The sequence below is a fragment of the Canis aureus genome, chromosome 8, assembly GCF_053574225.1.
Source record: "Canis aureus isolate CA01 chromosome 8, VMU_Caureus_v.1.0, whole genome shotgun sequence".
NCBI classification, from domain to species: Eukaryota; Metazoa; Chordata; class Mammalia; order Carnivora; family Canidae; genus Canis; species Canis aureus.
In genome coordinates this window covers 56,068,605-56,090,513 of record NC_135618.1, presented here as the reverse complement: position 1 = coordinate 56,090,513, position 21,909 = coordinate 56,068,605, and the positions used below count along the sequence as shown (strand labels likewise).

Sequence of the window (21,909 nt, the reverse complement as noted above, 5' to 3'; positions counted from 1 at the left end):
CTGGTAATGTGGATTTCTCTTTGGAAATTCCCTGGAAGTTACTGGATGGCTGATTAAAGATACCAATACTAATACTGTTTCTACTTATTCCACCTCTCTTAGCAGAAAGTGTTCTGGAAGAAACAAGTTCCTGCATATTTTATTTTTTATTTTTTATTTATTTTTTTAATTTATTTTTTATTGGTGTTCAATTTACTAACATACAGAATAACCCCCAGTGCCCGTCACCCATTCACTCCCACCTCCCGCCCTTCTCCCCTTCTACCACCCCTAGTTCGTTTCCCAGAGTTAGGAGTCTTTACGTTCTGTCTCCCTTTCTGATATTTCCCACACATTTCTTCTCCCTTCCCTTATATTCCCTTTCACTATTATTTATATTCCCCAAATGAATGAGAACATATAATGTTTGTCCTTCTCCGACTGACTTACTTCACTCAGCAGTTCCTGCATATTTTAATGTGGGGCTTAAACAACAAAGGTTGTAGGGTCTGATAGACCTGCATTCAAGCCCTCACTTAATCACTTATCAGCTGTGTGACCTAATTCAGGTTACTCAGCACCTCTGAGACTCAGGTTTCTCATCCATAAAATGGGTTTAATAATAACTTCCAGGGGCGCCTGGGTGGCTCAGTTAAGCATCTGCCTTCAGCTCAGGTCATGATCCTGGAGTCCTGGGATTGAGATCCCATCAGGCTTCCTGCTCTCTGGGGAGCCTGCTTCTGCCTCTCCCTCTCTGCTCATTCTCTCTCTCAAGTAAATAAAAAAATAAAATCTTAAAAAAATAATAACATCCAGCTTCTACAGTTTATATGAGGCTAACATGTACTTAACCTTGGTGAGAACCTAGTAATAACTCAGTAAAAGCTAGCTATGGTCATCATTATAAAGCAAACTGCATTTCCCCGCAGATGTTCAGTTTTGCGTGTGATGTGATTAGAAATCTCTCCCTTTGTGTTTTTTCCTGCTCATGGGCATTTCGGCAGTGGATATAATCACAGGTATTGGGCATTATTGAAGATTTATGAACAGAGTGCAGTTAAGAGCATAGACTTGGGAACCAGACAGGCTAGATTCAAATACTACCTTTGTTCATGGCTGTGTGGACTTGGACAAAGGCTCCATCTCTTTGTGACTCAGTTTCCACATAAAATGGGGATAATAGAAATAGTATCTGTCTCGTTGGGATTAAGCAAATTAATAGTTACAGAGTGTTTAGAAGAGCGACTGGAACATGGCCCATGCTCTGTAAGGGCTGATAATCATCTATGCACTTAATATGGCTCCACATTAACCACAAATACAGCTTAGTGGCCAAGTCCTGACTTCTAATGGACACAAGAAACTCCATGTAGTTGCTAAGTAAGGCTTTGCTGAGTTCCAATTGCTTGGGTTCTCTCGTGGTCCTGCTAATCTCAGCATCACTCAGCAATGCACATTTTGGTGACAGCTCTGGCCATGCCAGCATTGTGTGTGGGCTTTCACAAAATTTTAAGTGATTCATCACAAAATTTTTAAAGGCAGCCTGCATTCAAAATCTGCTGTTTTGCCTAGGGCAAGTTCCTTAACCTCTGAACTTCGGCTTCCTCCACTGTCAAATGGCAAAAGTAATAGTCTACCTTATAGGGTTGTTGTGAAGAATAAATGAGTTATTACAGCGAAGCCCTAGGATAGAGCTTGACACATTATAAATGCTAAATTACTGTATTATGAATGATAATGTCTAGTTAATAGGTTCTCCAAATAGAAGGTCCCCAAAATACCCTTAGAATTCTCCTAAAAGGGCTAAAATGAGCGCCCATTGATCTTGTACCTTAGAGGTTCTAAGCTTGTAGCCGCCTGCTTGAAATACGTATCAAATGGACATGTTTTATTTGCATAGACTAGAGTTTCAAAAAATTGGAATTAGTGGTCCATACTTTAAAATCAGGACATTTTATATAAAAGTCCAGATGTCTAGCTTTTCTTGAGGAATGGGAAAACATGGCACTGTTTGGCTGCATTCCTACATGTCATCTCTGGGAGAGGACACCCCAGTGGCTGCTCATGTTAGACCGGACAAGGTACTCTTCAGATCAAGAGCTCTTGGCTCACAGTGCTCAGGTTTTTCACTCCTGAATGCTTCATGCATTTGCCTGGCGCCTATAATAATGCAATAATAGCGAACATATATACAAAACATACCATAACCCAGGCACTGTCTCATTTGATCTCCATAACAATCCTGAGGGAGAAGTATTAGTATTGTCCCTCTCATCTTAAGGATGGCTAAGTAAGTTCCCAAGGTTATGAGCTGGTACTTGGCAGAGCTGGGAGTTGAACACTGTGGCTTCAGAGTCTGAGTTGTCACCATTTTACCTTCTCTAGAGCAACCCCTTTATTCCAACCTAGGTAAACTTTTCTGCAGTTGTATCAATGAGATGGGAACATGGTCCAGAGTGTCAATACTCAGTTTTCATGGTCATGTTGGCTAAGAGGGCTTAGTTATGGATGTCTAGGGACACAACTTGGGGAATGAACTGCCTCTTTTTCCATTGCCCTCAGTATCTCCAGACTCATCTCTGATATCCAAGGACAGTCCTACTCCGAATAGAAGCTCCCACCGGAAGCCATCACACTTAAAGTGACAATGACCTCCCATCCCTAGAGCCTCCCAACTCAGACCTGAGCTGCAGCCCATGGAGGATCAAAGCAATCTCCAGAAGTTGGTCCCTTCTCCTCATCCTAGGAAGACCCACCCCTTCCTAGATGGCTGTGCTCACTTTCCAAACGTAATGAGTTAAATCAAGGTGACACACTCTGACACTGAAGGTGTTATCCACCTTTTTTTTTTTAACTGTGTCCCTTTTTGATTAACATAAAAAAAAATCTCACCATGGCCAGGAAATATCCATAAGCCCCCATCGCAGAGCCTGTAATTCTCGATTGAGAAATTCCTCAGTTTTCTACACAGTCTTTTCAGCGAGATTTTGTTTCCTGAAATCTGCATTTTTTTTTGAAATCTGTATTATAGAAACAAGACATCTTATTTCCCTTTTCTGGTTATAAAATTACATAATAATATTTGAAGATACTGTTTGAAAATACAACTCACCCTTTCTTCCAAACCCTGGAGAATCACTGATCGATGAGTGATTCTCATGGATTTTTAAGAGGATGTCTTTACCCAAATGGTAGCTTTTGAGATAATGCCTGACAACTGCTATCAGATGCTTAACATTTGAAAATAAATTCACAAAACACAGAAGATGAACAGATGGTCTGTGAGTTTTGTCCATTCTCTGTAGCTTTCCACCACTCTCTGCTGCATCAGACATAGAGGAGTTTGAGCCAGCCCCAGGTGGGTGTATTGCGAGGGGGAGGTGAGCTGTCCCCGAGCCTGAACCATACACAGCAACAGCTGTCTTCAGGTCCCTGCAGGAGGGCTGCACCCACAGACGAGGTCCTTGCTCCTGGTGCCTGCTGGTGGGGACAGCGCTAATGGGGAAGGGCTCTAAAGTCACTTGGGTCCTCGGGCTATTAGAGAGGCCTTCTTACTTTCTTCTCATCTTGTTTTCTGGAACAATTAGGAGAGAGAGTTCATTCCTGCCTGCACTCACCTGGGGATACCCCACATTGGAAGGTGTGGCTCCAGAATACAGTTTGGTCATTTTACCAGCATTTGGGTCAGACTGTTGGCTATAATCTTGTCCATACCAGGTGTATCAAATGACCACAACCTGTATGGCTTAAAACAATAGAAATTTATCCTAGTAGAATCATCTCAAAAAAATAGAAACAGACTGTTCTGGAGGTCAGAAGTCAAAAATCAAGGTGGGGGCAGGGCTACACTCTCTCTGGAAGCCCTAGGGGAGAACCTGCTCCTGATACTTTCTAGCTGCTGGCAGCTGGCAGCTTTCCTTGGCTTGTGTCCTCATCTTCACCCTGCTTTGCCCTCTAGGGTCCTATGTTGTCTCCCTTTGCCTTTCTCTTATAAAGATACGGTGATGGCATTATGGCCCACCCTGGTGATACAGGGTAATCTCTTCATCTCAAGATCCTTAGTGTAATCATATCTGCAAAGATTATTTCCCCAAAGAATAAAGGCTAAAAGAAGGTGACTTTTACAAATTCCAGGGTTAGGATTCAAAGTCTCGGGGTAGTCATTCTTTGACTTACATCAAGCCAAAGCTCTGGTCTTACCCTCCTTCTTCCCTCTTCCAATCCTGACCTCTTCTCTTCAGAAAAGTCACACAGATCCTTGAGGTTCCTAAAAATATTGACGCTGGGATGGCTGAAAGAGCACCCTGCTGGGAATCAGTAGAGCCACCTTGGGTGGATAGTCTGAATCAATTGCAATCCTTCTCTACGTTTTTCCTCTCATCTCTTCAAGGATAGCAGTTGAGGTGGTCAAGTGCACCTCTGCTTTCTCGCCGCACTATTGCAATGCTCTCATCTTCCTTCTCTTCCTCTTACGCACACATGTCCTCTAAGGTAGATCAGATGTCAACCCTTTTGTTGAAAGTCTCTGTGGAGGATGAAATAAAGGCCCTTCAGAGATGTCCATGTTCTGATCCCTGAGACCTGCGAGTATGTCCCCTCTTGCGGAAAAGGGGACTTTGCAAATGAGTTAGGAATCGTGGACTAGGGAGATGATTCTGGGCTATCTGGGTGGGCTCAATGTGTCACACTGGGGCTAGTCATAGACAGAAAAGGACATGTGGCAAGGCACACAGAGGTTGGAGTGATGTGCTCTGAGGGCAACAAGGGGCCATAAGCCAAGGATGTAGGTGGTCTCTAGAAGGTGAAGAAGACCAGGAAACATTCTCCCCTAGAGCCTCCAGAAGGAGCCTTAGTGCAGTAAGATTGATTTTTGGACCTCAGGTCTCCAGAACTGTAAGACCACAGTTTGTGTTGTGTTAAGCCACACCGTTTGTGCTCATTTGTTATAGCTGCAGTGGGAAATGAATACAGCGTCCAAGGGATTCTCGCCGGACTAAGAGCACAGACTTCTCACCAAGGTCTAGAAATGTCTGCCAGATCCAGCCCCTGCCACCCTCTCCAGCCTCATCTCCCCAGACTGCTGGGTGCCCCCTGTTCCCTGGGCTCCGGGCGGATCTTCAGCAGGCCGGCCTCACGCTCAGGCCTTTGCTGTCGCCTCTGTTTGCAGTGCTTTGCTCTGGCTCCTTGTCACTGAGCTCAAACTGCCACCTGCTCAAGGAGGCCTTCCTTGAGCATTTGGGTTAAAAAGCTGACAATCCAGGCAGCCTGGGTGGCTCAGCGGTTTAATGTCACTTTCAACCCAGGGCGTGATCCTGGAGACCTGGGATCGAGTCCCACGTTGGGCTCCCTGCATGGAGCCTGCTTCTCCCTCTGCCTGTGTCTCTGCCTCTCTCTCTGTGTGTGTCTCTCATGAATAAATAAATAATCTAAAAAAAATTTAAAAAATTAAAAGCTGACAATCCTACCAACCCACTCCTAGCAGGGCTTCCTTAGTACCTGCTGCTACCTGCGATCATGTTACTCATTCACTATTTAATGTGAATCCCTCCTAGAACATCAGCTGTACGAGAAGAGGGCCCATGTTTTGTTCCCCATCTGATCAGTCATCGGCCCTGAGGAGAGAATTATCGAATGAGTGATGAAAGATACTCATTCATATTCAGCTCTAATAATTTCTCCCCGCAGTCACGGACTGCCTGACATCATTTCAGGCTTTGTAGCATAAGAGAAAATCACCCTCAAGCCCAGGTTTGAGCCAGGAGATGAGAGAGGATGGGATCTGAAGGCATTTTCTTCCTGCTTTTCTGTTCAGTCAGAAAATTAATTTTTCTCTCTCTGAATATGATTTTTAAATATTTCCCTCTTCTCACCATCTTCCTCTGTAAGGCCTCCTCAAGGTTTTCTCTGCTCACACTTAGTGGATCTTCCTGAAGATAATCTTGGGGTCAGAGACTTTTAGGGACTCATCAACTAGAGTTGCCATGGTTGCTCTTGGCTTTCTGCTGCTACACGAGGGCAGCGATGTGAATCTGATGTTCTTCACACTTTACGGGCTCGAGGAGACTCCTCTAGTTTGAGACTAAGGACTTTTACATCTTGCAGGCTTACATAAATGGTGATTTCTGTTCTGTTCACAAGGGGCCTGAGTCTTTTGATCCAAGGAAAGGGTCGTTTCCATTTGGATAAATGGTGGTCTGATTGCCCACACCAGCTCAGAAGCTCTTCGTCAGGGCAAGGATGGCTGTATGGCCCCCTTCCCCCTCCACCTCACCTCAAGGGGGAGGACTGGTCTGGTTGGTCAAGGTTGTGAACACTGGGGGTGCCTAGGGCACTCAGTGGGTTAAGCTTTTGCCTTTGGCTCAGGTCATGATCTCAGGGTCCTGGGATGGAGCCCTGTGTTGGGTTACCTGCCCATCGGAGAGTCTGCTTATCTTTCTGCCCCTCATTCTACTCCTGCTCTCTCTTGCTCTCTATCTCTCTCTCAAAATAAATAAATAAATAAATAAATAAATAAATAAATACATAAATAAATAAACAAACAAACTCTTCGGAAAAAAAGAGGTCCACATTCACTAGACACAGTACTAAGACCCCTTTTCCCTCCCATACACCACCCTATATAAACTCTTTCCATCTATGGGGTAGACAGCTTCTCACATGGCTCTCTAGTCTCTGCCTTGCCTATTTCTGCTCTTGTGTCATTCCTTCTTCCTAAGTGCGGGCTGGACCCAGTGACTTGAATGGAACTGCTATCTTACTTGCTAGACTGTCTTCTTAGCCAGTACACTTTGATAAAGCAATCTGCCATTTTGGAAAGGTGCACATGGAAGGAAACTGTGGGTGGCCTCCAATCAAGAGCCACCAAGGAATTGAAGCTCTCAGTTAAAGCTCACAGGGACCTAGGATGCCTGGGTTGCTCAGTGGTTGGGTGTATGCTTTCGACTCAGGGCGTGATCTTGGGGTCCTGGGATCGAGACCTGCATCAGGCTCCCTGCAGAGAGCCTGCTTCTCCCTCTGCCAGTGTCTCTGCATCACTCTCTGGTCTCTCATCAATGAATAAATAAAATCTTTAAGAAAAAAAAGCTCACAGGGATTGAAATCTGCCAACAGCCATGTGAGAGAGCTTAGAAGTGGATTTTTCCCTAGTTGAACCATCAGATGAGACCACAGCCAGTGACAGCCCCAGCCAACACCCTGATTGAGGCTTATGAGGAACCCTGAAATAGAGGACCCAGCTAAACTGTACCTGGATTCCCAACCCACAGAAACTGCGAGCTAAGAAACGTGTGTTGTTTTAAGATGTTAGTTTTGGGGTAATCTGTTAACAGTGATAGATGAGTAATACAAGGCACATGATATGTGGGAATTCTTTATGCAATCCAGCTCACCTTAGAGTTGCGATCCCATTGGGATATACAGTCCAATATTCAAATAGTAATCAATGTTTATTTGCTAGACGTTGTCCTTTTTATATTTATTTCTCTCTTGGAACTTGTAGGGGAGAGTGACTTGTTGAAAACAGAATTGAATGTTTTTCTGACTCTTCTCCAAATACCATGATAATCTTACCCTAACATCTGGCCTAATTTGGGCAGGCTATATGCCAGGGAGACTTGCATTTATGGGACAAAATCCATAGTGGAGAGAGTATGGTTCAATCATTGAGCAAAACCTCTAGAATTCAAACTTTTATTGCTTTGGAAAGTCAGGATTTACTTTCAGAGCCAGTATTGCATGTCTAGGAAGTGATAAACAGCAGAATTCCACGTGGGTCAAAGCAATTTCAGATCAAACCCAGCAAAGATATAGGACCTGAGATATTTGGCTTTAGGGCTTTTAGAGCTAGATATTGATAGATGGTACTGGATTGAGTGTCCCAGATTTGGTTTCCATTTATCTTGCTTTGCATTCCTCTCTGATTTCCTAGCATCTCAGCTTGTGTATGAGGTTAGAAAAAGAACCATGGCAGAAATAACATCTGAGGATTTCAGAACTTTGTCCTCATTGGTTTAAAAAACCTATGCCATCAGCTCTCAAGTTGGCTCTGACTATTCAATTGACAAGCCTGAACTCTGGCACCATGTCTTTGAGATTGGAGAGACAAGTAGGACCGACTTCTGGTGGGCCATGCCATGTGGCCAGACCATGGGGGGAAGCCCAGGTAGTTTCCTGGAAATTTCTTTCCCATCTACCTTATTTTTCTGATGCTCCCTAAGCTCACGAATGGTTCCGTGAAGGGACTGGGTAGTAGACACAAAATTGGTTATGGATTATTCTATCCCTATGTCCATTAACTTTTATAATGTGTTTTTATAGTGCCTCCCATCCAGAACTGGAATCTAATTCTCCACCCCTTGAATTTGGCTTATAGGAAAAGAGTGAACCTGACATAAGCAGAGGCTTGAAAAGTGCTTGTCACTGGAGTTTGCTTCCCATCACTATTCTTTGGAGTCTTCAAAACTGCCATATGAAGAAGCCTATGTTCTAACTGGAACATATGAGAACATGGAGAGCCAAGACAAGCAAAAATAACTTAACTTCTTGTAGACCAGTGATGCTGTCAAACACCATCCTACACGATCTAGTCACCAGCTGACCCTCCATCTGACTGAATATATACAAGCAAGACCATCAAAGAGACACTGGGGTGGTCAGACCAGAAAAACCACCATTAAACACAGAATACGTGGCTAGTTTTAAGACACTAAGTTTTGAGATGGTTTGTTGCTCAGTATTGGACAATTGGCGTAGACTCTTTATCATGTGTATGTTCCCACCAACTCAACTTGGTGAAGACTGAATCTCTGAAGGTGAAGGACTACAATTCATCAGGTCAAAGTCAGGTCCTTGCCTTTGGTAGTGAGCTTGGCAATGAAACAATGGGGACCTTTGTGAACCAAGGGCAATGCCAGCTAAGTCTCTCCTTGAATTACTTGTCAATAGTGGCTTGTTTCTCAGACTTACTTAACTTTATTAAGGGATCTTTGGGGCAGATCAAAATTCCCATCTGCAGAGAATCCACAATTAGGGTTTGCTTCCTGAGCATATACATCCCCCTTGTTCCAAGAACAGCTTCCAATTTTTATTCAGGGAAATTCCTTGCTCATTCTCAGTTCACATGGTTCAGGTGGCTCTCTACCCATTGCTCTAGAAGTGTAGCTCATGATATATGTGGTCGGTAGTCTCTGCGATGACACCCCGGGGCCCCCACCTCTGGGGATTCTCACCTTGTGTAAGGCCTTTGCCTGGAGTGTGGGCTGGATTTATTGACTTGCTTCTTAAAGCATAAAAAACAGCAGTGTGATGGGCAGTGGCTTCTGAGATTAGATGGCTTCCAGATTGGGCCCTTGAATCATTTGCAGTGGGGGAAGCCAGTTGCAATGTCCAGACAGTTCTCTGGGGATGTCTGTCTGGTGAGGAACTGAAGTTGCCAACCGCCATGCGAGTAAGCTTAGAAGTGAATCCCATCTCCTCCCAAGTTAATCCTTCAGGTTACTGCAACCCTGGCTGACAGCTTGCCTGTAACTTCAGGAGAAGGGTGATGCCAGGTAAGCAACACCTAGCTTTCTTGCCTGCAGACATCGAGAGGTGATACATATTGGTTATTTCAAAGTTTGGGAGCAACTCGTTATACAGGAATAGATAACTAATACAACTTAGGTTTGGCCCATTAACGTCCCTTTGCAACCTCCCAGCTCCACCCCAGAAGTAGAGCTCAGGTCAAGAGTGTGCACATGACCAGGCTGAGCCAATGAGAGCAAACTTCAGGAGTTTTATAGGAGCTCCCACTCATTTCTTGCTGGACATGATCCTAGGAAGGTGAGAGGCGGGGACTTCTGTGTCTTCTTGTTCTTGTTAGTAGAAAGTCCTGGGCTGGGTGTGTCTGGGTGGCTCAGTTGGTGTCTGTCTGTGGCTCAGGTTGTGATCCCAGGGTCCCAGCGGGATTTGGGCTCCCTGCTCAGCCAGGCGGGGAGGGCGTGGGCAGTGTCTGCTTCTCCCTCTGCCTCCTCCACCCACTTGTGCTTGCATGCACTCTCTCTCTCTCAAATAAATAAAATCTTAAAAAAAAAAAAAAAAGTCCTGGGCTGTCTTGTTTGGTCTCTATATCCTCAGCACCGAGAATTGTGCCTGGCCCAGAGCAGTGCTCAATACCTAGGAAAGGAAAGATGAGTTTATATCCAGCAGAGGCAGAAAATATGAGGGGCTGGCATGAGACGGGGAAAAATCAGAAGTGGCAATAGCAAGCTCTTTTATATTGTCATCTTAAATGGAACATGTCATCAAAGGTCTATAGAAAGCCGCTTATTTTTGTTTTCTAAATGTGATGCACAGAACACACAGTTTCTTCCTTCACTTTAAGTTGGCTTTCCCCAATTTTAACTGGCAGAGTTTCTAAAATTCTGCAAAGAATGCCCTAGGATCAGTGGATTCACTGCATCTGTCCGCTGCTCCATTTAGTGGGCATTTTCCAAAGAGGCAGGAGATGAATAAACTCTGTGGAGTCACAACGTACTTGGTGTGACAGGTTTGCTCTTTTGTGCTACCCACTGGCATTAGCAGCTACAAAGGCATGTGCCATAGATTGGATTAGTACATCTTTCAAAAAGAAAATAGAAGCATGATTTCATTCAGAGAAGTTATCAGGCTGACACCCAGTGATTCATTAATGTGCCACTCTGATCTCAGAGAGTGGGGCTCCTTATCATGCTGAGTTTTATTTTATTTTCCTCCTATTCTGGCCTCCCTGAGCAAGTATGGTGGTGGAGAAAAGGGCATAAGCTTCTTTCTTTCTTTTTTTTTTGCAGATGTCAAATTAGGAGAAAATAGTAAAAAGTAAGTGGATTTACAAATAGTGACATCCTCATAGACCACAGAAAAGTGTTCTTCTCAGGGCATCTGTGTGGCACAGTTGGTTAAGTGTCTGACTCTTGGTTTCAGTTCAGGTTGTGATCTTGGGGCTGTGTGATCGAGCCCCACTTCAGGCTCCATGCTCTGTATGGCATCTGCTTGAGTTTCTCTCTCCTTTCCCTCTGTGCCTTCTTAAATAAATAAAAAATTTTTCAAAAAAAAAAAAAGTTTTCTCTTTGTACTGACAGCAACTTCCTTGCTGACTTTTGTTATAGGTGGAAATGAAATCTTTTTTTTTTTTAAATATTTTATTTCTTCACGAGAGACACACAGAGAGGCAGAGACATAGGCAGAGGGAGAAGCAAGCTCCCCATGGGGAGCCCGATGTGGGACTCGATCCCAGGACCCCGGGATCATGACCTGAGCCCAGGCAGACGCTCAACCACTGAGCCACCCAGGTGCCCCGGAAATGAAATCTTTGTTATGAGCTTTGTGCATAAGGATTTAATACACACAAACCACACTGAACGGATCACTGAGCAGAAACCCTGATTCTGGGCAGAGGAAAATATTGAGGTCATTAAGTCTGTGATTTGCAAATGGCAGAGGTTTCAGCCTCAAATCTACAGCAACCAGGGAAGTGGCTAGAGAGCGTAAGACGACAGGGCATGGTGGAGACTGATGGAGGAGGGAGGGCCCACATTGCTTTTAAAGGAGACAGCCATTTCTCAGTTTGGTTGAATTATTTCCACAAGGGAACCAGGCTCAGGGCTGCTAGCCCTCTTCCAATTATTTTTTCAAGTGAATCTGAAGGCCCCAGAATTTATATGAAATATCCCATTTTTTAATGTTGACAATGAAATAAAATTATGTGTATGTGAAACAAAGCTCATCTGCTAGCCGCATCAGCCTATGGCTCCCCAGTTTATAACCCCTGTCCCAGGGCCTATTTAAAAGCAGACATGTTAACAAGAGAGTTTGCATATATTAACTCAGTTTAATCATATCAATTCTTAAACAAAAAATTTCCTCCAAGAGACAATAGTTCACAGTAACTGCAAAGCTTACTCACAATTTTTAAAAATACCAGTCATGCTTAGCATTCAGAGAAGATATGATAGAATAACTGTAAAAACATTTACCAGGAACATCAGCTTCTGACTTTAAAAATTACAAATACTGAAGCATTTTGGTATCAGACACAGTAGTTTTGACATCGTCTGTTCTTTTGATGAGTTTCTGGAAGTTTGGAAAATTGTACCTCTATAATTGGATAAAGCGCTTACTCTAAAACTAAACATTTTCAAATGTAGAAAACAAACTAGCAAGCTACACATACAAAGAAAAGCCCTCTAGGACAAGCCCTCCACATATTGAATGCCAGCATATGCACCATGGATCCTGGAAGACTAGAATTGATACATACACGTGGCCTGAAGTCTTAACACTCCAGGCTCGACAATGGAGTCTGCATTCACCTACACGTTAATGACAAACTCTGGGTTAGTATAGGAGAAGCCAGCAAATTCATTTTGGTCCAAGTTCATGATGAAGAGTTTATCAGTAGGCGTGAGTTCCACAGGCTGTCTGGTGAACTCCTTGTCGAAGTTGGAGGTGTCTCGCTTGTCTCTCTGCCAAATGGAAAGCAAACACATTAACACAGCATACGAAGGAAACACGACCCACACCTGCCAGTTAGTGGGAAGCCGATGACATCTCATGGGCAGAGTCAGAAAGAGCCCTGTGCTGAGTTATTTAGCAGGTGCGTTGCGCATACTATCCCCTGCCTTTCACTTCACATTGTATGTTGGCTTCAGGAGAGAAAACTGGGTGGAGATGGCCTAAGGAAGGAAAGGAAACGTTGAGTTGCTTTAAGGATTGTCATAAAGTGGAGAATGTGTGTAATGTGTGTGTGTTCTGTTTTCTTTGGCTTTGAGATGAATTGAACTGGAAACTACTTCCTACCATGTAACATGTCATAGAATTTGTCATGGGAGAGAGCGTCCAGGAGAAAATCATCCAACAGTGACCCCTACGGCGAGGAGGCCTTTTTTTTTTTTTTCCTTAAAAAAGGAGAACGGTGGCGCAAACCTCTCAGTTGCCAAGAAGGTGGAGTGATTGGCATGTCGGGACATCAGATCGCTGCCTGATGATGAGAGGAGCTGACCACTGTCCACCCCATGTCCCCTGGTGCAAGCCAGGCTTTGAAGGGATGCTCAGAAATCCACCCTCAGACTAGAATTTGGGTCTTTGTCAGCCACAGGCTCTCTACAAGGACGGTTACAGCATTGCATGTATCTAGTCAACAAGCTAGAAGAAACAAAACCCAAAGCTTAAAGTAAGGTCAGTCAGGGCAGCCTTAAAACAAACAAAAATTGGGGGTTATTCTGTCTGTTAGTAAATTGAACACCAATAAAAAATTAAAAAAAAAAACAAAAACAAAAACAAAAATTTTCTTCTCCTGGTTAGCCCGACATTTCTTCCTTTTCTTTTCTTTTCTTTTTTTTTTTCTTTTTTTTTTTTTTTGGTGTGGGGATGGGGGGCATTAATCCCAGGTTACTAATTACAATTTGGGTCAGTCTTTTCCAGGGAATGTCCAATTGTGGACTAATAAAAACACCTCACATCTGTATGATGTTCTCACCTGCTCAGGGTCCTGCAGGCTCTCGTTCTTTCCCATCCTCACCACCCACCTGAGGGCAGGAGGAGCTGGAGAGTCCTCCCCTACCCCCTCGGAGAAAACAGGTGCAGGAAGATACAGTGACTTGCCCAAGGTTGCAGAGTGGGGGAGTGATCTTTACCTGACCACGCTGTTCTTAATTAGGGCTCATCTCAGTCCCTCTGACTTGGGGTGGGGGTGGGAGACCTCTATTGCAGGGGAGCTGAGGAGCATGCCTGGGTTTGCCTCGCTGAAGCCAGTGCTGGCTCAGATGGTAAAGAGGGGAGGCTCAGTGAGAACTGACTGATTCGTTGGAGTCCAGTCAGTTGCCATCCATGCTTTAGTTCAGCTCCTAATGGGAGACGACTATTAGGGCTTCTCACTGCTGGGCTCGTTCCCCTTTGCCAAATGCCTCCCACGAGAATGCCTTCTTTCAGGCTGCTCCCTGAGATAGGTAGAATGTCCCTATGGAGTTGCCACTTAATTGTGTTGTATGTGTTGGGGTGTGGGAGTGAGGAGTGGGGGGTGATAAGGAACACACTTCAGTAAGCGTCGCCAGACTGCAGTGGGCTCAAGATGCGGATGGAGCTGTTTTCTAGATGCTGGGCCATCTCCAGCTGCGCCCCGCTCATTCTACCGCATTTTGTCCTGCCCGCTGTCAGCCTGTCCTGTCCTGTCCCAGGCACAGACTGTGTTCAGAGAGAAGCTCGAACATCACCCCTTCCTTTAGTATCACCCGCACTCTGGACCCTACAAGTCATACCTTAGCATCCTTTTAATTGTCTTCATGGCACCTACTTACTATCAGACACTGTCTTATTTACTGCCTCTCTCCAGGCGGGGAGGGTCCGTGCCTGTTTCCTCACTACTGTATTTCTACTGCCAGAAATAATGCTTGGCACCCTGTAGGTTGTCCATAACTATTTGTTAAGTGAATGAATCAATGAAGGAAGACTTGACTAAAGATGAGCCTCTCGTCCTCGAGCCAGACAGAGACCCCACTCTGTAGTGAAGCAATGAAATTGTTCCTATTGATTCTATGGGTCGTTCACATCGGCCTCTGTCCATTCTAAGGCCCAGCAGAGACTGGATTGTTAGGCCCCTTCAAGGTCTGAGAGCTGTGGGGTTCTGTGCGCTCCCCCCGCCCCCGTAGATTTGGGGCTGGAAGACCGGCAGTTGCCGCCTTTCAGATCTCCCCCGAGGAACATTGACCCCATCTGGCCTTCCCTGCCTCTGGGCATCCCTGGAGGTTCCCTTAACCACCACCCCCAGTTGTCAAAGCTCTTCCGCATCTGCTGTGCTGGTGAGGTCTCGTGTTTCAAACAGCCACACGGTCCAAATAGAACCTGCCATAACGGATTTCATCCTGTGGGCTGATCCTCCTAGGAAGTACCCCAGAATTTTACCTTTAGAAGGCAGGAGAGGATAGGCCTCTCTGTTGAGACCATTCTTTTTTGGGTTGATAGCATCTGAAGCCACATAAGCAGAATATCACTCAGCCAAGTAGGGTTATTAATTCCACTGGCCTCCTATTGATTCCCCAAGGTCATTATGACCGCGGTCCTACCCTTTCTTAGAAGAGGAGCAGGTTCATGAGTAGTGTAAGAAATGCCAAGAGGGATTCTTGGACCCTGATAGACAATTAGCTATGGCTAACATGCACTGTGTTTAGGTTTCTTCAGATTTTCTTATTCAATTTCCTTTTTTAGAATTCTTCCCTAATTTAAGTTCTTTTGGAAAATCTCAGCCTGTCTCATCTAGAAGAACCAGGCGGTGTCAAGCTGGGGGCAGTGTGCTGGCAGGATGGCTTCTCCCTGAGGGCTGGAAAGGATAATGCCTGCAGGAATCTGGGTAGAAAACTCTCACTAAGACATGAGATTCAGGACCTGGAAATGAGCTGTAAAACCAATCCCCACCCCCACCCCCATGAGTATCTGTCTCTGCTCAAATCTTGGTGATTCTATGGTCTTTTTGAGCATGGAGACTGGGCCTTTGGCCTTCCAGAAGGAAACCCACCTCAGCTACCATCTAGCCCCTGTCCTTCCCCACCCACTGTATTTTAGGATTGTTCCAGAAATTTGGGTGAGGGCACTGCTGCATTTCCTCTTTCAGCCTCAAACTGTGGTCTGCAGAGAGAAAGGAGCCCTGAAGCCCTGTGATGACTTCTGCTTTCTTGTAAGAAGCCTCCTCTGACTAACTCAGAAACTGGTTATCTCTAGATCACATTATGCTTTTAAATACTTGTTTAATGGCTGCCCTCCTGGATAGCATCTCCCCCACTGTGCTCCTGCCACCCAGCAGAGAGCCTGGCACATAGCTGGTTCTCAATGAATGCTTCCTGGATGAATGAATGGGGAGTGGAATATGTGAATGACTGCACAGGAAGTGGAAAAATCTTTCTTCCTGGATAAACTTGCAAAGTGTTGCCCGGAGGTTACATATTCTCTAAGCTCTGTTTCCTGGTCTCCTTCGGACTTAGAATGGTGATAGAAAAGGAAATTGCAGGAACTCTGACCAACGATCCCTCACTTCCACAGAAGCCTTCACTGGGCAACCCTCAGCAAGGTGTGTTAGGAGACTTTGGCTTGAGTACTTCTTTCTGCAAACAATTCAACTTTTGGAAAAATAATGACAGAAATTTGGAAAATGTGCAGTGTATATACAATATATTTTATCTACCATCTATCTACCTATCTATCATCTATCTATCTATCTATCTATCTATCTATCTATCTATCTATCATCTATCTATCTATGTCTAGCTATCTACCTACCTATCTTACATTGTTCTCTAACCTTGTCTCAAATAATCTGTCAATGGCCCAATGCTTCTATATGGTTTTTATCATCCTGAGAGCATGTACAAGGAAAGACCTGGTAACCCAAAAGCCAGACAAAGGATCTCAAATAACTTGCCTGTTGGTGGGCATGGCTCAGAGATGTCAGCTATAGAGCAGAAACAGGCCTGAACTTAGTCAGAGAACCTGGGTTTGTACCCCAGCTGGCTGACCGTGGGCAAGTCACTTCCTCTCTCCAGATGCCAATTTTCCAACAATAAAATGAGGGAGGAGGGTTCTGTCCCGATTTAACTCCTTCTCTAACTTTCTGAGCTTGTCAGCTGGGACTTGGGGTTTGCCCCACATGGGGCTTACATGGCTACCACCATGGCAGCAGCAGGACAGTCCTACAGCCTGCAGCAAGGAGAAGCAGAGGGCAGACAGGAGTGAGCCAGGACCCCCTGCCTATGTGCAAATCCAAATCTCGGGTTTCTTAAAGATGAGAAGTGTTCCTTCAAGGACATTTGTCAAGTCTGTAAAGTTCTCCTGATGGTGTCTTAGAAACCCTGGTGCTTCTGGAGATCACTCGACTTCTGATAATAATTCTCTGTAGAGCTGCCTGGGAATAGAATGAGACAGTAGGCAAGGATGGGGAACCACCTGCCATCCTCATCAGCTCAGGCAGAAACAGGATTTCTTCCACCCAAGGGGTTTCCTTGGCTTCTGGGGGCTCACAGACCTGCTCGCATGAAAGAATATTTATTCCAAGCTGGGAGGAGTGGTGATTTTGATAAGAAAATCAAGAGCCACAGCTATGCTGCTAGCTGGCCCTAAACGTGACTCTGGCCTTGACCTCCGATATCATTGGAAGCCCCGGCCAGCTCATCCCATCCCATTACAGGCTGCCAGGAGTCCCTGAACGGTCCCCAGCCTCTTGGACTGGTAGAGCCGGGGGTCTGAGGTTAAGCTCTGGGTTTAGTTCCTTTCTGTCCTGAAGCCTCAGGAGCCCCGCTTGGCAGTTTGGGTCCATATTTTTCAAAGAGAGCCGTTTTTCTTGCAATAGCATTTCTTCTTTCTTTCTTTCATTTTTTTTTATTGTATCTCGATGCTAGAAAAAAAATGGCACATAACAAATATCCAGATACAAATGGACATTTCCACAAACATCTTGCAAAACAACATCAAAGTGAAGAATACAACCGTCTATGTTTCAAGAAATGGTGTCTTTCTCAGAACGCTTAATTAGCTTTCCCAAGGCAGCAACAAACCTAGGCAAATCCCATCTGCACGGGTATGGGTCTGCTAGGCTCCAGAGCCGCCTTCTTGACAAATCAAAGCAGGTGACCGTGGTTAATAACATTTGGACACATATTTCAAAGCATGTGTAACAAAGTGAGTTTTTTTTTCTTTTTTGCATCTGAACAACAACAGAAATAAAACCCCAAAGCAAATAAACTTGAAATGTAATGTAAAACCATGGTCCCCTGGGACCTTGCTAGAGTGACCATGTCTTTTCAGGGAGTGATGCCAAATGCCCTTTGCAAGGAGTTGGAGGATGAAGGCGATCAGGGACACAGGGTATCAGAAATGACAGCATGGAGGTGGCGCCCCAGCTGGTTTGCCTTTTGACTGACCTCTGGAGGTACTTTTAGATTGAGACTGTCTAAAAGCACACTCTTGGCATTTTAAAAGGGCTGAGATAATCTCCTTAACTTTGAGTCTAAAAAACAACAGAATACAATGTTATTTTTAGCCTGTGCTTTGCACAGCTCATGGGGCCTCCAAACAGGCCTAATAGAGGAATCCCCTGTACCTCAAAGCAACCATGCACTTGGAATGAAGCCACGCTCCCCGTCCAGAAGGGAGAGAATACTGCGAGCATCCAGTGATCCATTCTTTTGGTAGAACAATCTAGACCGGATGCTTGGCGTTGGAAAAGCATGTGAAATGGAACAGAGGGAGAGAAAGCAGGCATTTTCTGTCCCGACTGGGTCCGCGGAGCTGACGTGCTTGGAAAAATCAATGGTAAGAGGACTTTGCTAATGTGTTGATTACGCAGCAGCCTTTTCGACGTGCCACCTGCATCATCCCATCTCATAGAGATGCTCCAAACTACCCGAGGACATTTGGTTTCTGAAACATGGTCACTCTAGTCTCATCAGCAAATAAAACATGGATGCGACGTGGCAATGAAAGAAAAGATGTCACCACAACGGCCGTTGAGCTTGAATGACAGAAATGAAGGACGGAGGTCTACACATCTACTTAGCTCTTGACTTCAGGTTTTAAAAATTCAGAGTTAACAAAGGAAAATCCTTCGAATTCTGACTGGTCAATATTCCTGATGACTTCCTGGTCGGGAGGTGTTAGGACTGGTGGATGACGAGTGAAAAACCGGTCGAAGTTTTCAGCATTTCGCCCACACTATGAGAGGGGGAGAAAAGAACTTGTGGTAGGTGGAAAAAAAAAAAAAAAGAAAGAAAGAAAACAAACAAACAAAAAAACCCAAACAAAACAGAACCAAACAAAACGAGGCGTGGCTTGCTCCACTGCCTCAGAGAGGTTGTTTCAATGATCAGTAATGAGAGCAACATAAAATGCAAAATTTTCATGACCTTTGGTACATGACCTTGGACTCCCGACCTTCAGTTTCTAGGGCTCATGAGCTGCCCCTGGAGTCCTCTGGGCAGTCAGGAGCTGCATGGCAAAGGCATGAGATGGTGGGGCTGGTGGCATGTGGCATGTCCCTCCACCCCCGACCCCCAATCCCAAGGAGTCAGCCAAGCCCACCTGTTGAAAGAGATGGGATTAAGGTACCAGCGATGTTTCATGGGGCGCCAGATACAAAGTGATGAGCCAGTTAATACATCACCTGGGAGATCCCAATATTTAGCAGTGGATCCCTCAAGCGCTGTCCTCTGGCTGCCAGTCAGGAACATCAGACGTTTCCAGCTCCAGAGATCCAAGAGTTTACAAACTCTAGTCAGTGGAGATAGATCCCAAGACTTGGCTCTGGTGCCTGCAATGGCTGGCTGACCATGAGGCCCTGGTTAGCTGGGTAAGTCCTTGACCTCTAATCACAAGGTACCCGCAGACAAACCCAGCCATTCTCTCTCCAAATGGGAACGGAGGGTGTGGGTTGAAACACAAGCCAGTGCTTGGTGGGGCAGTTGGAGTCTAGAGAGGAAACTGTCATCATTTTTCACCCATCCTGGGGTCTGTATTTATGAAAAGGTCTTGGTCTGAGGCAGAGTTGAAACGAATGTGTGTTCGCACACGTGCACATGTATGCAGGTGTACACACACGCACACACTAGTTCTTACCCAATAAGAAGAGACACTCAGTCACTAAATATGACATTCTTTGTTCTTCACCAGGAAACATTTGTACGAGAGCTAAATATTTGAAACACTGTGTCTACAGCAGGTAATCACAAGCTAATAATAGAGCAGTAAGTAGTACTAGTAGTTATGACAGCTAATGTTCATTATGCATTTGCTATAAGTCAGGCACCCTAGAATGCTCTACCTACGTGATCTTCTTTAATCCTCCCCATGACCCAATGAAGGGGGCATTATTCCCACTGGATCAATGAAGACACCAAGGCCAGGGAGATGATGTCAATTGTTCAAGGCCACACAGCCACTGCATGAGCTGCAACATGAGCCAGGTCCCTCTGACATGAGTCCACACTCCTGGCTCCATTCTATATGGATGGTTCCTAGGCTAAGGAGTACAGTACCAAGTGAGGTGGGGCTGGGAGGGGAGGGAGGAGGAGTCAAGGATGGGGATGAAGAGGTCTCTGGTTTGAAGGACAGTGAGAATGTGGTTGCATCAACCCCTGAGACAGAGAAAGTGGGAAAATTCAGTAAGATGGCTATTTCTGTTTGGACGCAATGACTTTGAGGGACCAGAGAGGTTCCGGGAGATGACCTGAGGGCATCAGAAGAACAGATTCTGGAGCTCAGGAGAGAGGTCTTGAAAAAAAAATTAAGGACAGAACATGGGAAGTGGAAGAAAGATAATAATAATAATAATAATAATAATAATAATAATAATAATAGTAGTAGTAATAAAAACTGCAGAGCAGTTTTCAGGCAATTGGCTCAGAGTTTCGCATACATTACCTTTTGGCTTCACATAACCACCCCAGGAGATGGGGATCTGATTTCCAACTGCCAGTGAGAAAACTGCCCCTAAAACTGAGAGGGCGGGAAGAGGAGACCCAGGAGGGGACACGGCCAGACAGGCTGGGGACTGAGGGAATCCCCAGGGAGAGGGGCGCTTTTGGAGCTGAAATATCTCTGAGGGGTCAAGCAGGGGATTTGTGGAAAATGGGCCACCACACTTGGCAGCTGGGGGGAGGCAGATGAGAAGGTGAAGAGCTGCTACCGAGCCTGAGTCATGGGCAGAGGGAAGTTAAGTTGAGAAAGTCAAGGAGCACACACTCCCCCTTTTGCTCCTTCAAGGCCCAGGGTCAAGGGAAGCACAGGTATGGGAGGGGGTGTGTGTGTGTGTGCATGAGACTCAGTGCCCAGAGGCCTCAGAACTCCTGCTCTGTTCCCACTGGGGCAGAAGGGAGCCCACGAGGCTGCAGGACATCATGTGTGTGACTGGCCCGGTGCCTGGAACCAAGTGAAGTGTCAAGGCATCCTAGCTGTAAGCATGATTTGATTCTTGTTTTCCCTGCAGACTGTGTATGCTCCCAAAGACAGGGTGTTTTCAGGATGTTTAAGTTTAAATTAAAAAAAAAATTTTGTTTTTTTAATTTTTATTTTAAGATTTTTATTTATTTATTCATGAGAGATATGCACACACATATCCACAGAGGCAGAGATACAGGCAGAGGGAGAAGCAGGCTCCATGCAGGGAGCCCGATGCAGGACTTGATCCTGGAACTCCAGGATCATACCCTGAGCCAAAGGCAGATGCTTATCGCTGTGCTACCCTGGCATCCCAAGTTTTTTAAATATTGAAGAAACAACTTTACATTTTTTAAAGACTCGTGTCTGACGTGGAGAAACATATTTGCTATCCCAAGCTAAATTCTTTTCAGCCATGTTGGTATCTTTGCTTCAGATCTCAGAAAATGAGAAGTGGCCCCCCTCCCCCTGCACCTGCCCACCATATACTCAAGACTTGGCAGTCTGCTCTGCTGGCTGGTGGAAGACAATTTTTTTTTGTTTTTTTGTTTTTTAATTTATTTTTTATTGGTGTTCAATTTAGTAACATACAGAATAAACCCCAGTGCCCGTCACCCATTCACTCCCACCCCCCGCCCTTCTCCCCTTCTACCACCCCTAGTTCGTTTCCCAGAGTTAGCAGTCTTTACGTTCTGTCTCCCTTTCTGATATTTCCCACACATTTCTTCTCCCTTCCCTTATATTCCCTTTCACTATTATTTATATTCCCCAAATGAATGAGAACATATAATGTTTGTCCTTCTCCGACTGACTTACTTCACTCAGCATAATACCCTCCAGTTCCATCCACGTTGAAGCAAATGGTGGGTATTTGGAAGACAATTTTTGCTCACGGAACGATGGACCCTCAATACAGTGTGGTCAGAATCACTGTCCAGGTTCTTTCATTGTTTATGCGTCTTTTTTTTTTTTTTTTCATTCAAGAAAGATTTAGTAAGGACA

The 21,909-nt window shown here is 45.1% G+C and overlaps 1 protein-coding gene across 2 annotated transcripts in view; it reads right to left on the bottom strand.

Annotated features, from left to right (window-relative positions):
* Positions 1-11,804: 11,804 nt before the first annotated feature.
* PRKCB (protein kinase C beta) overlaps positions 11,805-21,909 on the bottom strand; it is a 325,998-nt gene continuing 315,893 nt past the window's right edge. The window contains exon 17 of one of the 2 annotated variants that reach the window (XM_077907037.1): positions 11,805-12,458. In XM_077907037.1, coding sequence (XP_077763163.1) covers positions 12,306-12,458 — 153 coding nt within the window. In that variant the 3' untranslated portion in view covers positions 11,805-12,305. Of the gene's footprint in view, positions 12,459-17,311; positions 18,688-21,909 lie in introns of those variants that run through there. The other variant, XM_077907036.1, reaches the window with a different exon arrangement.